The following is a 16,601-nucleotide window of genomic DNA, read 5'->3' as shown; positions in this document are numbered from 1 at the left end:
TAAAAACAATGAGAGTCCTGTAGCACCTTAAAGACTAACAATGCTGCATGGCTCCCTGGTGGCTCGGTTCTCTAAAGGAAAATTCTTTTTCCTATCCTGCTCTTTATGAGGAAGTGGCCTCTGGTGGAGGCAGCTAGACTGGCACTGCCTCGTTTCCAGGCATTTCTCTCAGTTGCTTGCAGAAGCAGCTGGAAATAAGCTGATCAGTGTCCTGGTGCTGATTCCACCTTTCTGTGATCTCCAGCAAGGATTGCAGTTTGAGAACTTGCAATGCATAGCCATTACTTAACTTATGAAGTTCTGTATGCATTTAATATAATGGATAGAAACTGATCACATTGATCTGCTGTAAGCAACATACAATGAATCCAAACATTTTTCGTTATTACAGGTAAAATGTTAGGGCCATTTAGAACTCTAACTGAAACTAGGAATTGATTCTGAAATTTTTCAAGAAGATGGTTGAATTGTACTACTGTGGCAATTAGAACTGTTAATTCAAGAATGGTTTCCATGTTACTGGGCGGGTGAGTGGGAAATGTTAGAAATGAAGCTCCTTTTCTATAAGCTTTAAAACCTGAAGTTTCATTCAGGATTAAATAGAAGTCTGCATACTACTATCTTCCTAAAGAAGAGAGGAATTTTTGGTGTGCACAATATGCTATAGAAAGGCCTCCATTTAAGTGTTTTTGCCGATGTAAGACTAATGCTGATTCTTAAATTTAAACCTGCATATATTCTACAATGAATTAATCCAAGTTAGCAATTTACACCTTTAATACTTATCATTTCAGACACTTTTGAGAAGAGTTCAACAACACTGTACATAGTAAATGTTGAAAGAAATGGAAAAATTATTTATACCTGGAAGGTAAGTCTACAGCATAGAGCTCTATGCAAATATACCGGAAAGTAACAATTAATCTAATTTAATCTAATACTTGCATTTTACGTTTCTTTTAGTTGGGATTTAAAACCTGAAATTTGATTGGTTACAAGTTTTGGATTTCTTTTACAATAAGAAAGTAGATTCCTTGAGGTTACTTACAAAACTGTTTTTTCTTTGCAGCAAGAGTGGGGGGACTAAGGGTGAAATCCTTGCCCCATTTATGTCCACTGGAGTTTTGCCATTGATTTCACTGGGGCCAGAATTTCACCCTGAACAAACATCCATTCCATAGACAGATTCTTTATAAACAACTCAGCTCTCAGGGTGGAAGAATGTGTTGTTCAAGAAAGGCAGAATCTACTGAATTCAAGTTGAGCTATTTCACTTAAACTTGGTTCTGTAAAAGTGACCTCTTTAAATATGTTTAATGGTAAAGAAACTCCTCTTATGCCATGCTTTGTGTAATTTTAAACCCTATCTGTAGTTCTTTATGTAGTTGTCATGAACTATGAATTATCTTTAACTTGTTTAGTATCCTTCTAGAGCTACAGTCATTTTGACTTTAAAAGCCTACATTTAGGGCCCTGTTCTCTCTAGTGCATGTAAGGAAGAAGAAACTCGGTATTAAATTTTGTGGTATTGCAAGGAATTCTCCAGTTGGTTTGGAGACAATTCCCCTTCTTTGGAAGAAGTTGGGGGTTCAGTTAGCAAAATCTACTACAACCTACCAAGATTTATATGGATTTTAGGCATCTGCTGGGGACACAGGATTCAGGGCAATGCACTTCTAATTTAACTGCGGTGACAGGGATGCCCCTGCTTATTCTTTGACCTGCCTCCTCCAAACAGCAGAGCTGACACCTTGCAGAGCATCCAGCAGGGCTTCCACAAGGATGAGGGAAGAAGGAGGCGGCAGCAGAGCAGAATGCCCTTTTCTTGTGGCTGTAGGCTCTTCTTTGCGTGAGGACACCAAGGGGAGTCAGGAGGCCTTTAGACATTACCTGGCAATATTAGCAAGCCTCCCTTTTTAGTATTTTATTTTCATGTGATATTAGATTTTTGCATTACACAAAAATCTATAAATATTTTACTGTGCAGCTGTTGACAACAAATCTTCTGGGCACCACAGACTTGAGGAGGCCACATTTTGTTCATAGGGGGAAAATGCCTTCTTTCTAGCATGCATGGTATTAAGCATTCCAAGGCTGCAGACTAGCCAGCCCAATCACTTCATATGGCAATCAGGCTCTTGGGAACAACAGTAGGATTCACTGAGCTTGCTCAGTGTGTGTGTCTTCCCATTCCCAGCTAGTTACATTTCCTAGGGCTGAAGTAAACTCGGCAGGATGTGGGATGCCAGATGGTGGTAGTGGAGAGGAAGAAGATCCTGAAAAATTGGGTCTAGCAGAATGGAGAACACTTTTGCATGAGGTTTCTACTCCCAAACTGCTCTGAACTCTGTCTTGAAGAATGTGGTTCATGTTAATTCTCTTGTCCTCCTGTCTTGCCGCAATAGGCTGATTTTCCCCCAGGTCAGTCTACTACAGAACCAGCATCTGGAGCCTTGCTCCAATGGGAAGGCCACAGATATGTTTTGTTGCTTGGGTTTTAAGAATAAAACCTATTACTGGAGTCGAGAGTACTCCTTGGAATATTTTCACCTCTGGGTAAATCTGAAGGCTGGTCATATGTCGTATGTTTTTTTAAAAAAAAAAAAAAAAAAAAAAAAAAGCAGACTGCCTTCTCCCAGAGAGAGGATTGTTAAGTGATGTGTGTTGTCTATATGAGTTGTCAAAATAAGGTGCCTATCGTGCTATGGGGTCCGTGCAGGCCTTTATGCCCAGATAGATTCCCATTGAAGTTAGTGAGACACCATGCAGGATTGCGTCCATCCATGCTGGCCCAGTTGCATGATGGGGGGCCTGAATTAGCATACAAAAGGTTTTGGGATAACTTTTTCTCCAAGAGTTGGAACTATATACAAAAAGTATAAATTTCATTCCTCACATACTATGCTTTTTGCATCAAATTGCCAAAGCTTGGAGAAGGGACCATTTTAAGACTTAGAGGTAAAATGCTGGCTTCACTGAAGGCAAATGGAGTTTTTGCCATTGACCTTAATGGAGCCAAGATTCTATCTGAGGTGATTTTTGTTCTGCAGTAACTTAGTGCGTAAATGCACTATTGGTTGGAAACTCGTTCCCAGGAGTAGTTACCAGTGGTTCACAGTCAAGCTGGAAGGGCATATGAAGTTGGATTCCGCAGGGATTAATTCTGGGTCCGATTTTGTTCAGTATCTTCATCAATGATTTAGATAATGGCATAGAGAGAATGCTTATAAAATTTGCGGATGATACCAAGCTGGAAGGGGTAGCAAGTGCTTTGGAGGATAGGATTAAAATTTAAAATGATCTGGACAAACTGGAGAAATGCTCTGAAGTAAACAAGATGAAATTCAGTAAGGACCAATGCAAAGTACTCCACTTAGGAACGAACAATCAGTTGCGCACATACAAAATGGAAATGACTACTTAGGAAGGAGTACTGCAGAAAGGGATCTGGGGATCAAGCTAAATATGAGTCAACAGTGTAACACTGTTGCAAAAAAAGCAAACATCATTGTGGGATGTATTAGTAGGAGTGTTCTAAGCAAGACACGAGAAGTAATTCTTCTGTTCTTCTCCATGCTGATTAGGCCTCAACTGAAGTATTGTGTCCAGTTCTGGGTGCCACATTTCAGGAAAGATGTGTGGAGAAGGTCCAGAGAAGAGCAACAAAAATGATTAAAGGTCTAGAAAACATGACCTATGAAGGAAGATTGAAAAAACTGGGTTTGTTTAGTCTGGAGAAAAGAAGATTAAGGGGGGACATAACAGTTTTCAAGTACATAAAAGGTTGTTTTAAAGAGGAGGGAGAAAAATTGTTCTCCTTACCTCTGAGGATCGGACAAGAAGCAATGGGCTTGAAGTGCAGCAATGGTGGTTTAGATTGGACATTAGGAAGAACTTCCTAATAATAGTTAGCACTGGAATAAATTGCATAGGGAGGTTGTGGAATCTCTATCATGGGAGATTTTAAAGAGCAGGTTAGACAAACACCAATCAGCTGTTGAGTAGTTGGGGATGGCCCTCGGTCAGCTGCTTTGTGGCCCCGGGGCTGGCCTGCCGATCATCGGTCCGGCGGCAGCGGTGGGGTTGACAGCCGCTCCAGCTCTGCCCCAGAATCATGGAGGTCGTGGAAAGTCACGGCATCAGTGACCTCCGAGACAAAATCGTATCCTTAATGATGAGTATTTGAGTATTTTTTCATGTTGCTGTCTGTTGTTAATATACAGAGATGCTATCGAAAAGTGTTCTCTTTTTTATCCGAGATAAATAGATATGGTTACCTCAGTATCTGCAGATTTTCCTTGCTCTTCCCTATATTTACTACCGGGAAATAACTTCATTATTGCAGATGGTGGTGTTGGTTAATTGCAGCTCTTATTGTGCTGTCCAAAGCAATTTAAGTCTGCACTTTTTTTTTTTTTTTTTTTTTTTTTTTTTGGTATAACCACTATAAACTATTTATAATCAACGAGCCATCATTTTTGTGAGACCCACTTAAACATGTGAGTTCTTCCAACTGGCTCTCTAGCAACAGTTAACTCCAATACTTGTCAGAGCACTTCATGTTCATACTGACATTATCAGCAAGGCTGGTGTACAAACAAGGATGTAAACTAAACTGAGCTATTCTGGCTTCTGTCCCATTAGACAGACAAATGGAAAACAATCTGTATTTGCCAAATGGAAAAAGATCAAATGTATTATGCGTGGGATCAGTGGAAGGAGGAGGGTGGACTTTATTTTGTAATTTTTGTAAAAGCTTGGAAATAGCTTGAAAATTTTTTGCAAAAGCTTGAAAAGGTGCATCCGACAAAGTGGGTTTCTGCCCACAAAAGCTTATGCCCAAATAAATTTGTTAGTCTTTAAGATGCCACAGAACTCTTGCTGTTTTGCTTGAAAATAATGTAGAGATTAGAAAAAATGTGGCTTTTGTCTTTCCTGGCATATACAGTTGTCCCATAAACTCTTTTTCTGACAGGTGTTAGTCACAGGGTATATACTTCTGCCCTGAAAAGCAATGTAGGAATCCTGCAACAATATGCAAGCACATGCATAGATTTGATGTGGAAATTCATTGATTATTGCAGCTATGTTTCTAATTTTTATGAAATACACTTTTATTAGCCAAGTAGAGGCAATGCCAGATTACAGGGGCCTGCTCCTGATCCCACTGAACTCAGTAAGTTCTCAATTTGGTCCTGTTCAGGAATGCACTTGCCTAATTTTAAATCAGTGAAATTTAAGCACATGCTTATTTTTTTTTCCTTAAATAGGAGCATAAAAGAGTTTTTGTTGTTGAGAGCTTAGCTACTGTGGTGGCAGGTATAAAGACCTAAGAGAATGCATGATCAGGCCCTTAAATATTAGGGTGACAAAATTTCCCAAAGGGAAAATGAGACACTGCATGGGGCTAGCTCGAGTCCCATGCCTCTCCCCCAAGTGAGGCTGGGGCTGGCATAGCTGCTTGCCCGAGCCCTGCCTGCCCCTTGTGTGAAGCTAGGGCTGGCATCGCTGGTCACCCCCCTCGTCCTCCCCCCGAGCCCTGCCTCCATCCCTGTGTGGGGCTGGCATTGCTGCTCACCCTCTTGCACATTCCTCTGCACTCCACTTTTTTGACAAAAGTGGGCGTTTGTCCCAGTTGCTCTTGCCAACTTGATTAAATGCCCACTTTTGCCAAAAAAGTTGGGACGGCCAGGACAGGGCTTAAAAAAGGAACCGTCCCAGTCAAAATGAGACATATGGTCCCCCTATTAAGTATATTTCACAAAACAAGATGCATCACTTTTGCAAACTACTACAGGTCCCTTTTCTCATGCTCTGTTGTTAAAAACAGTGGTATCTATTGTATTGAGTAGACTCAAGGATTGTAGTCTGATGGGTGCCAGGCTGCATAGCTGGATTTAACCTTATTAGTCTAATAACTTTATGCACCCTTTAAGAGTGGTAATAGCTACCAACTGAAAATGGAAATGCAACAATTTTTTGCCAGTCAGAGTCCAAAAATAGAAATAGATCTTGAAAATCTAAAACATGGTGAACCATAAAAAGTCTTGCCCACTAAAAAGGAAACAGTTTAATATGTGTTCAGAAGTAGTGTAAAAATAACGAATGCATCATTATACAAATCAGCTGTAGACGGTGTTTGTTTTTTACAAGACAGTAGACTGTCAGTAATGGTGTTGACAGTTTGGAGCTTTTAAATAGCTTGTGAAATCTATTTAGCCTTTGTTTAGATAGTTCCCAGGATAGAGGCTGCATCCTTCCTCCAGCTGTAGGTAGGCCAGTGGGCTATGCGGCAGCGTCTCTGCACCCGGCTGTGAAGTTTTTAACCACTGGATCCATATAATTGTGGATCCCCCAGATCTGGTGTGACCCACCCCAAAATATCCTACACAGGGGCCAGCACAGAATTCCGCTTCCATGGTGCACAGAAGGTGCCAAGATACTGCTTCATTGCTACTCTGTCCTTATGGAGGTTGAGCGGAGTGTCTGCACAGAGCTTAAGTGAGGTGAATTTCATCTTATAAAGGGTTACAGATTCAGTTGTGGGTGATGGCAATGCTAGTTGATCAGTTGTCACATGTAACTGTTCTAAAAACCAAAACAGGTGACTGTTCTAAAAACCAAAACAACAACAAACACACACCAACCCCCCCTCCCCTCTCCTATTTTCTGACTCCCTTTTTTTGAGTTAGAGTAATAGAGTATTATGTATGAAACAAAAGAGCAGAAAATGGGTGGGAGTGAATGGGAATGGAAAGAATTGTTGGTGGGAGAGAAGAGGGGAGTAACACTGGAAAGGAAAACACAATGTTTAAAAAAATGTCTGTGTAAAGCTAGATAAATGAATACTTATTTCATTTAATTTACAGGGAAGTAGGAGAAATACCTGCATTGGATTATACAATCCTCTAAATAAACAAAATGAGGTAAGGCTAATGCCACATCTACATCTGGTAAGGAGACTATCTCTGATTCCTAGATTTTGATGCCCTACAAAATGATATTCTGATGTCTGTCTGAAGCGTTTGTTTTTAAATAAAAGTTACTGCTGTTACCTTTCTGCACCCCAGTGTAAAGTATTCAAATAGTTTTGTAGTACCCTGTCTGCATAGCAATCTGACTTAGTTGATACTGTGCAGCCATATCAGAATACTTGTGAGTCCTCTCCTGTGTCTAAAAAACAGCATAATTGAACATGTTTTCTAAAAAGTAATTATTTATTTTGTTACTTGTATTACATGTACACCCACAGTATGCTACGTGCTGCCACATGTATATGAAGACATGATCCTAGAAAAGATCGTACAATCCTGCAGTTGGATCCATGTGGATGGCCTGTGCAGAGCTGTGTTGAAATCAGTGGGGTTTCATGCTTATTTAAGGGTTTGCCTGTGTAGCTTTAGTGGCAGATTGGGGGCCTAAGAAAAAAAGCAATGCACAAAGGGTGGAGAAGAGAGATAAAACATAGGATTGGAATATAGTTCTTCTGCCCTTTGAAACGTTTGTTTAAAGAAACTAATATATTGGTCAGTGCTGTTTTCCTAAGGAACAGAGACTTTTAAAATAGTTTGTATTAAGTGGGTGACATAAAACAAATCATGTTATATATTTAACTTAAAATTTATTTCTCAACAGCATCTGTATACCTTTGAGAAAGATCTACACATAATCAGTTGTTCAATCAACAATGAAAAGACATTACTGGGTAATAGTATAATTTTAATGAGATAAAGACAACAATGTCATGATAAAGAAAAGTTTTTATTTTACTATTCTGGATAAATTTAAACATAAAAATAGCAAGAAATATTTTTACCCATAAGTACCTCATGACAATCTCCTTCTCTGCATTTCTAATGTATCTGTATCTAGAGTATCTAGACAATGTGATTACGGTGACTGCTTTTTTCTTTTTAAACAAACTGACCACTATTTAAGTTTCTACACTCCTAGTACATCTACAGTAGCTGTTGTGGTATTCCTTTATAGTTTAGTTCAGTGAGGAGTTTTCTTCAGTTAGATTTTGATGTTTGTTGTTTGGAAGTGTTCAGTAAGATGCATATTCATTATTTTATATCTTGTTTTTTGTTAAGTAGCAGTCAGCTTTCTTCAGTCAACAAAGGAAGAAACAGTAAATCAGCTACTGCAGCCAGGTACCGAAATGACTTATTTTTAATTGTGAAGGTACAATTAAGTGTTACAGGGATTTTGCAATGTTATTTTAGCTTTATATTCCTTATTTTATAGAACAAAACATTATAAAACAGATTAATATATTCTTAAACTTGTGTTCTTTTTGCAGTATCTAAGTGTTTGACCTTGCTCATTGAAATTCACCCAGTTAATAATGTAAGAGTCTTAAAGGCTGTGGATAGCTGTATCAGAGTACAGGTAAATGATTCAACTAATCTGAATGTAACTTTTCATTTATTATTTTAAAGTGAAAAAGCAGGGAGTTTAAAAGAACCAGTTTCATGTTATCCATGCAAAAATACTGCGTTATGTAACTGAGATACAGTATGCTTTTGTAATATTTAATACAATAAAAGTAGTCTATAGCTTTGATTTGGACTGTATTTTATCTATCTTGAATCTTTCTGAGATTGTAGTTATAAAAACTAATGATGTTTTTCATCTGTAGTAATGATGGTGCTGTTTTTGTTTATGGAGGATTATCAGTCTGTCAGGCTCTATACAAAAGTTACTCTGCTGTCAAATAAACCTCTTAAAATTATAAACAGCTTAGATTAACTTTAGCAAGTTTCTTAACCATTATTTTTACATCATTTCCTTTTACAGTTTCTCTATCCAGTTGCAGATAGAAATCCTTCTCCAGAAAGCCGTCTCTTACTAATTTCAGAAGATAAATGTAAGTATTTGAGTTAATATTTTAAATATACATGTACATTCTATTATTTTGAAACACTATAGACTAGATCTATATTGCTTATTTGGTTTCAATATCTATTTTTATTTATTTACTTATTTATTGGCTTTTATGGAAAGGACATAGAAATAAGAGAGGTCGCGGCCAATAATGGTATTATGGATGTATTCCAAAAAAGGTATACCTTAATAAGATTTTTTTCCAGTATTGGAGGCATGGCCAGTCTTGACTATATTCTTATTTTATTTTGATTAGCTAATGCATTGCTCATCAGCAGCCTTCATTTTTTTTTTTTTTTTTTTAAAGATCTTAAGGTGAAATTATGCTTTTTCATATATTGTTATAAATTCAGAGCAGTTCTGTTGACTTCAGTGGAGTTTCTCTGATTTTACACCAGTAAAAAGAAGATAAGACATTTTGGATATAAATTCCAGAAATTAAAATGGGTGCTATATTATAATAATTATATATCCATTATAATATCCATTGGCCATATATCCATTATAATATCCATTGGCCATATCTTGTAGTCCTTATTCAGAGAAGATCTCAATGACTTTGTTAGGAGTTTTGCCTGAGTAAGTACTGTACAATTTGGCTTATCAGTCAGATTAACTCTTATGCCAGGAGTTGATCTTTCTTGTTACTAATATGGCAGCTCACAACTTTCCAGTGCTAGGAGGTTAAATTGTTTTACTAACCATATTTCCTTTTTTTTTGTTTTTTAAATTGAGTTTCAATATTTCTAATTTTAAAGATATTGAACAATTTCACATTCATGTTGTCACAGAAGAACACCACAAAGTGGTAAGAAACCAACTTTCTTTTGATGCATTTATTGAAAAGCTAGAGGAAGACTAGTCTTGTAATCAGTTTTCTACTGTGATTTATCTGACCTTTCTAAATAGCTATTTTGGTAATGCTTTAAGCTATGGCTACAACTGTGAAAGCATTATTAATAAAGGTACAGATAATATAGTAGGATTTTCAACCAGTGTAACTTATGAGGAAAGTTAGTCCCTCATTGCTTCTCATTAAGTCTATGAACTTGACCTGATCAAGGGTATGTTTATAGGTTCACATCTTCCCCAAAGCCTAAATATTTTGGGTGATAAAAATGGAGTTAAGGGGCTTTCCCTGACTCCTTATTTTCTAGGACTCTGACATGAAGGAGAGTTTAGAAAGATGACCAGGATGCATGAAGAAGGAACAAAACCTAATTTCATGCATCTGACGAAGTGGGTGCAGCCTACGAAAGCTTATGACCACAGAAATTTGTTAGTCTTTAAGGTGCTACAGGACTCTTGTTGTTAAAACCTAATAATGCATCTAAAATTAATTTTGAAACTGGTGATGTGAATGCTTGAATTCCTCGTTCCCTGTATTTATAACATATGATATGAATCCTTCTTATAGTTGCTAGTAGTGACGCTAATCACTGGTGCCATTGTTAGAATCCACTGTGTGTCTTACTTAAAATGAAATGCAATAATCAATTTAATGTAGTTCTCATCATGTATTTGCCACATCATGAAAACCAGCAATTCATTTAATTGTGGCAAATATAGCTTTGGAGGGGAAAAGTTTTAAGTCCTTATTCTCAGTTATTCTAAGGCCTTTCACACTGCTCTTGCAGTGAATAGGTGTCTTAAGTTGGATGCAATTTTTAAAAAAATTTAAGAGTGGGGTAAAGGGGTTTAGTACAACTGAAAATCAGGCCCTTAGTCTGTGTCAGTCTCCATCAAATAAACTGTTTAACTATTACGTGAAATGAGGTCTCTTGGCATCTAAGGGTAAATTTAGATGGTCCTAACCATTTCCCATGATTTTAGCCTCTTCGCTACTACCAGGATCATGCATCCATTCTGTGGCTGGAAAGGCTGGGCAAGACATCCTTTGGAATTAGCAATTTTCTTCTTACACTGGCTAATAAAAATTGTTGCAGTTAGTTCAAAAGCATCTAGGATCCCGTTTCTCTCCCCTTCCCTGGGACTGAGCTTGCCATCTATTCTCCCTCCCCTCTCCCTTTTGAGAGGGTTGGGTTGGTAAGTTGTTCTCTGTGATTTCCCTCCCCCTCCCAGTTCTGTGCCAATCTATCCTTCCAATCTAGAAAATCCTACATGCACTTCCTTGGGAGCTAGCGAACATTTCTCCTGAGCTGAACATACTGCCTCTTCAATGTCCTAGACTCAAGTGAAATGAGCAAATAGAACCTTAAGCTATTTGGAGATATTGGCTGTTCTGTGTACTGCTTCTCAACTCTTTAAAGTCTGAGTTGTGCATCATCTTCATTACAGGGGCTTATTTGACTTTTATTATTCAGCTCACTTTTTAAAATCCTTCCTTCAGGTGATTCAAAACTCAGGCCAACTCCCAAGAGACAGAGTTGCAGATGATCTCATTTGGGCACAATGGGATATGACGGAACAAAGACTCTTCTACATTGTTCCAAAGGTGGGGAAAAAATAGAAATCTCTGTGTGTGTTCCCATCTCTTTCATTTTTCTGATAAGAAAGTTTGAGTTTAAAAGCCAATAATAATTATATGTGTTGGATTGTTTTGGGTAGTAAAAAGAAAGAGTAGGATAATTAAAACTAGAGGCCAAAATTAGACCTTCCATGCTATTGTTTAAATTAGAATGGACATACTGAGTCAGACCAATGGTCCATCTAGCCCACTATCCTGTTTTCCGACAATGGCCAATGCCAGGTGCTTCAGAGGGAATGAACAGAACAGGTAATCAAGTGATTCAGCCCTGGTTGCCCATTCCCAGCTTCTGGCATGTGAGCATTTACAGGGAGAGGTGTCAGTGCCTCCCAGATAACAGTGGTGTGTGGTTTTTGTTTTGTGTTTTTTGTTTTGTTTCAAAGATAGTGATGATGTATGTGATTATTGAAACCTGTTGTAGCTAGCACATCTGCCCTAGGATTATGGGCTTGCCAATTATGAGAAAATATCATCTGCATGCCAGGGCATATAGCTATAAAAAAACATAGACCATGTGCACCAACCAAGGACAAGGTTCTTTGCTAGAAAGTTTCAAACCGCTTTTCATTCTGAATAATGGGAATAGCCAAATTTGGCACAAGTTATGTATGAACAAAAATGGACTTTCAGTGCTAGTTTGTTTGCAGGTTTTTGACCCATTGAAATTGGATGAAGTATTTCAGAAAGTATCGGAAGTGTAATGTATAGTGAAGAACTCCTCTCTATTCTACTTTTTGTGGGAGGCCCTTTGGAATTATCCAAAATAAGATACTGTTCTCAATAGCTTTAGTCTCTGTAGAGCAAAAGGTTACTGAAATCTGTTCTGTAACTTTCTAGTGGCTTTCTGGGTGTGAAAGAGGAGTGTGATTGTGTATTGGACAAAACCCTAAACAATTATAGACAGAAGGTAAACAACTGATTTGAGACAGAAAGGAAGCATGTAGTATAGCTGTGTGCTGTGGAGCGCTATTTGGGGATTTAGTGTGTGGTTTTTGCTTTCTTTCTCATCCACTTGCTACCCTATGAATGGATAGCAAACAGGCTGAACGATGGACTTTTCAACCATCTCTCATTCTATATGATATGAATCTATTATGAGTTATAATAAAATTCTCTCTCTCAATTTTAGGAATCAAAGAATATCTTAAAATGTATCCAGTTTTATCCTGATGAAAACTTTAATTTAATAGTAAGTCATTAATGTAATCTTATCATCTAGCTAGTCTAAGGGAGGATTTGATTATTTGTTTCAAGGGATGGTAATTAGGTTTATTCCCAAGTATTTGTGTTTGTCATTTTTATTAGCATGAATTATAATGCAAAAACACAAACCTTGGAAATGTGCTTCAAAATGTAATGATCAGATTCTAATCTAAATACATTAGAGAAACTCTACTCATTTTGGATTAACATCTGTGCGATTCCCATTGAAATTCATGGAATTACTCTAATTTTAGACCAGTGGAACTAAAGCAGAATTTGCAAGTCAAATTAGGTGGAGAAATAAAGGTCTGCTCCTGCTCCCATTGACTTCAGTGGAAACAGAATTGAGCCTATAGATGTGTTGAGGGCACTCTGTATTTATCTGTATTGGATTCTTTGAGACAAAGTCTGAAATTCATGTTAGTGCTGCGGGCCTGCATGGATGACCCTGACGCATGGAAGTAGATGCATCCCAACTTAAGGTTTGATTAAGTGGTCTAGGGGGTCTTGTGTGAGGCTTCTTTATGGGAGTGAATTTTGCCCATAGTGCACTTTAAGGTAAAAGGCTGACTGAGGGCCAAGGGGCCCAGATCATGACTCCCTGCTTTCCTTCGCTTTTACTTAAAAAATCCCCGTAGTGTTGCTGCTTGGGAGCTCAACTGTCTTAATGTACTTCTTATATAAAGACAATATGACCTTCCAGTGAGACAAATGCTGAGTTGTTTAAAATATGAAACTTACCTTATTTAGGTTTGCAGGAACATTGAACTTTCACGTTGGCTTAACCCAAAAGTATCCCATTCCATAATTGTATAAAACCCCTATTTTCTGAGTTCTTGAACGATTTAAAGGGGTTGAATGGTGGTCGATGAATCCATTTTCCTTTGTGAAATTGGTGAATGGGGTGAGTGCGTGAGCACAATGGATGTTTTACTAGATTGCAAGACTAACCTTAAATACTGAATAATGTAGGTGTGTTCTGACTTTTGGGTTAACAGCTTGAAGTACCCATGGACATCTCTTTAAGAGACATAGGATTAAAGTAAGTGAATCACAGAACATTTTTTGTCTTATTTGTCCACGTGTGTCTAAAATTTGGTTTGTCAACACATTAACTTCATTTGGCATTGCATGCATCTGTGCATCTTATGATTCAAATCCATATATCTGTTGTTCTAACTTGACTATGTGGAGGTAAAGGGGAGCTCCCACCTTAGGCCTCCAGAAGAGGAAGCAGTGTCGCATATGACCCTCAAACCCTCCTCATGTCTTTCCCCAAATCCACTGCCTTCACCTCCTTCCATGGTATGGTGAAGCCAGATGAAGAGTTTAACATGGTTCCTGGTCTCTTCCCTTTGGGAGTGGTTTGGCTGGAGAACCAGATGTATACTAAACCATCCTTCCTGGGGGATACAGTGACCCCATCCAAATAAAACAAACTTTCCTTGGCTTCCCTCTGAGGTCCTAGCCTCTCTACAGCTGGCCTGTAGCAGTATCCCCCAAGCTCCCATTCCTTTTCTGAGGTTCTTTTTCTAGCCATTGGGCTCGGCCCAAGACTGTTTACTGGGCAGCCCAGAAGCACATCTTTCTTCTCCATCTCTTCCTGTTATGAGGGATGATAGCTGTTTATGTATTTTTTCCCAGCATGCCTTGCTGTGATAACTTACAGTTCCAAACAGTCCCCCACACTAGCACTCCTAGCATGCTTCAGTGCCAAGCAGAAAGCAGGAGCTTGGTAATGTTGGACATGCTAACAGTTACGATTATAGTACTGAAGAAAACCAACTTCACAATTGCAAAAACTCTTTAGAATCTTTGTGGAAAGATCGAGAAGTATGTTTGAAAAGGAACATTTTAAAAAAATGATTTAGTGCATAATTTACTATTGATTGTCGCTAACTAACACTAATGCCATGTTAGATTTTCAAAAAGCTGTGAAAACACTGAAAAAGAACCAAAATGCAGAACTGGTAATACCGTAGAAATGAACCCCGTTCTCTTGCCTCCCATCCCTTACTTTGTGACTATTCCCATTGAAATCAACATGACTACTCACAGTAAGGTGCTACTTGGCATGAGTAAGGTTGGTAGATTTGGGCTCCAAACCTTTTGAGTTCTCAGATATGGTGAGTGCATAAATTCAGATCTTCCAGCATAATTTACCTTCACCTTGATTCAGGTGGTGTGGAATCGAGCAGTGTGGTGCAGTAAAGAAATAACGTGTAGGCATGTAGGATGTCGCCTTTTAAAATATGGTTCTGAAGCGATTGCTGCCTTTTAACTGAAATCCCAACCCTAACAGAGTAAATTAACAAACAGACTGCGCAGTTGTAGTTGTTTAAACTTACTAATGGAATGGTTGATTATAATCTGATTCTTATTTTTCTTGTGACTTTTCATGGGTTCAGTGCACTCTATAAAATCATTGTGGATGAAGAAATGCATTTAATGGTCTCTGTTTCCTTCTAGATTTGTAAATTTTGGATATAATCACTGTCAAGATGAAAAGATGGAACCTAGATCTCTGAATCTGCAAATTTTTACTAGTAAAACAGGTAATTTAATAATGAAAAACTGATTTGTGATGATCATATGTGACAGATTATTACACTGAAGTGCAGTTGTGTAACTAATTACTGAAGTCTTAAGAGGTCATTGTTATTTCTCTATGGCTAAACTTTTTGCTGATGTATAGTACTCATAGCAGATCTTGGGGAAAATTGAGCTAAGGAAAGTAGTGGGTCTCCATTTTTTAAAAATTTTATTTATTTATTTATTTATTTTGGTATGTTTAGTGATTTTTTTTTTAATCTAAAGACCATGGAAGTTCTGGAGTCACTGTGCTATCTTGAGCCAGGCACATGGGGGCTGATCCAAAGCCTATCGAAGTCAATGGGAATCTTTTTCTGTTTACTTCAATGGTCTTTGGATCAGATTTCTAACGGAGATGTCTTGAGATCTGTCAGCAGTGTTATTCAGTCCTCAGGGTCTCTTGAGCAGAGCCTACCAATCATGCTAACCTGAGGCACACACAGATGAGGACTAGAGTGAGGGCCTCATACTTATGTTCACTGCTGCCTTCAGTCATTATGTGAAACCTGTCTTCAAGGGTAAAAAAACAAGTGCACTAATATCTTGTGATGCACTTACATTTCTTTACATTTATAAAATCCACTAGATACCCATCCTGTTCTCTGTGCACCCATTCTATGCATTTAAAAGGATTGGTCATTAAGCTGCTCCAACTCTTCAGCCTTCCCTGTCAATCCTCAAAGTCTAAGAAAAGTGGTGGGTCCTTCAGTGTGCCTGGAGACCAGTTTGGTGTAGTAACAAACTCCAAGTCAAGTTCCCTGCCATTTATTCTGAGGTGGTGCCAGCTCAAGAACCTCTGCTAATCTCAACTGCTGCTATACAACGCAGAGAGACAAGTTCTCTCTGTAGTAATCAAGTCCCAAGCCATCTAGGGCTTTATACATTCACGCCAACACCTCAGACTGCCACCAGCAACTTACTGGCAGCTAGAGCAGACCCGAGAGTAGTGATTTAATTCACTCCCAAGGGATAACTTCTTTTAATAAGCAGACGACAGCATTCTGCACTACCTTCAGTTTCCAAGTGGTCTCAAGGTGTAGCCCCATATAGAGTACATTACAACAATCTAATATTAAGATGACAAAAGCCTGGATAATTGTTGAAAAATCTGCATCAGAGAGCATGGTCATACCTTCTTCACCAGGTGTGGGTAGAAAAATGCTCTTGGCTTTAGATAGATCCTGGGCTACTCCTGGATGCCCAGGTAGTAACAACACATGTAATGTGTATACCTGTGCTATAACTGTGTAAATGTGCATAAGCTGAGTACTGCAAGATTGTATTGCTGAAACCTCATTCTTTATCTCCCCACCTTCTCCCTGCTGTTTCTCTCTCTCTCTCTCACTCTCTCATATCTAAAATTTACTTTGTAGACTCTTTGGGGCAGGAAATGTCTCTTCTAGGAAGTCCTTAGCATACTTCAGAGGCTACA

At 38.4% G+C, this 16,601-nt stretch overlaps 1 protein-coding gene across 5 annotated transcripts in view; it reads left to right on the top strand.

Annotated features, from left to right (window-relative positions):
* The window catches only part of GSAP (gamma-secretase activating protein), a 51,005-nt gene that overhangs the window by 2,752 nt on the left and 31,652 nt on the right, over positions 1-16,601 (top strand). For 3 of the 5 annotated variants that reach the window (XM_067564522.1, XM_067564525.1, XM_067564524.1), the window contains exons 2-12: positions 795-871; positions 6,870-6,926; positions 7,636-7,705; positions 8,094-8,153; positions 8,303-8,391; positions 8,800-8,869; positions 9,645-9,694; positions 11,237-11,341; positions 12,504-12,563; positions 13,576-13,619; positions 15,047-15,132. In XM_067564522.1, the coding sequence (XP_067420623.1) occupies positions 795-871; positions 6,870-6,926; positions 7,636-7,705; positions 8,094-8,153; positions 8,303-8,391; positions 8,800-8,869; positions 9,645-9,694; positions 11,237-11,341; positions 12,504-12,563; positions 13,576-13,619; positions 15,047-15,132 (768 nt within the window). Of the gene's footprint in view, positions 1-794; positions 872-6,869; positions 6,927-7,635; positions 7,706-8,093; positions 8,154-8,302; positions 8,392-8,799; positions 8,870-9,644; positions 9,695-11,236; positions 11,342-12,503; positions 12,564-13,575; positions 13,620-15,046; positions 15,133-16,601 lie in introns of those variants that run through there. The other 2 variants (XM_067564523.1, XM_067564526.1) reach the window with 2 other exon arrangements.

The sequence above is a fragment of the Emydura macquarii genome, unplaced genomic scaffold, assembly GCF_026122565.2.
Source record: "Emydura macquarii macquarii isolate MOO-44397 ecotype Brisbane River unplaced genomic scaffold, CSIRO-AGI_Emac_v2 contig_2636, whole genome shotgun sequence".
Lineage (NCBI taxonomy): Eukaryota > Metazoa > Chordata > Testudines > Chelidae > Emydura > Emydura macquarii.
This window is presented reverse-complemented; position numbering and strand designations above follow the sequence as displayed.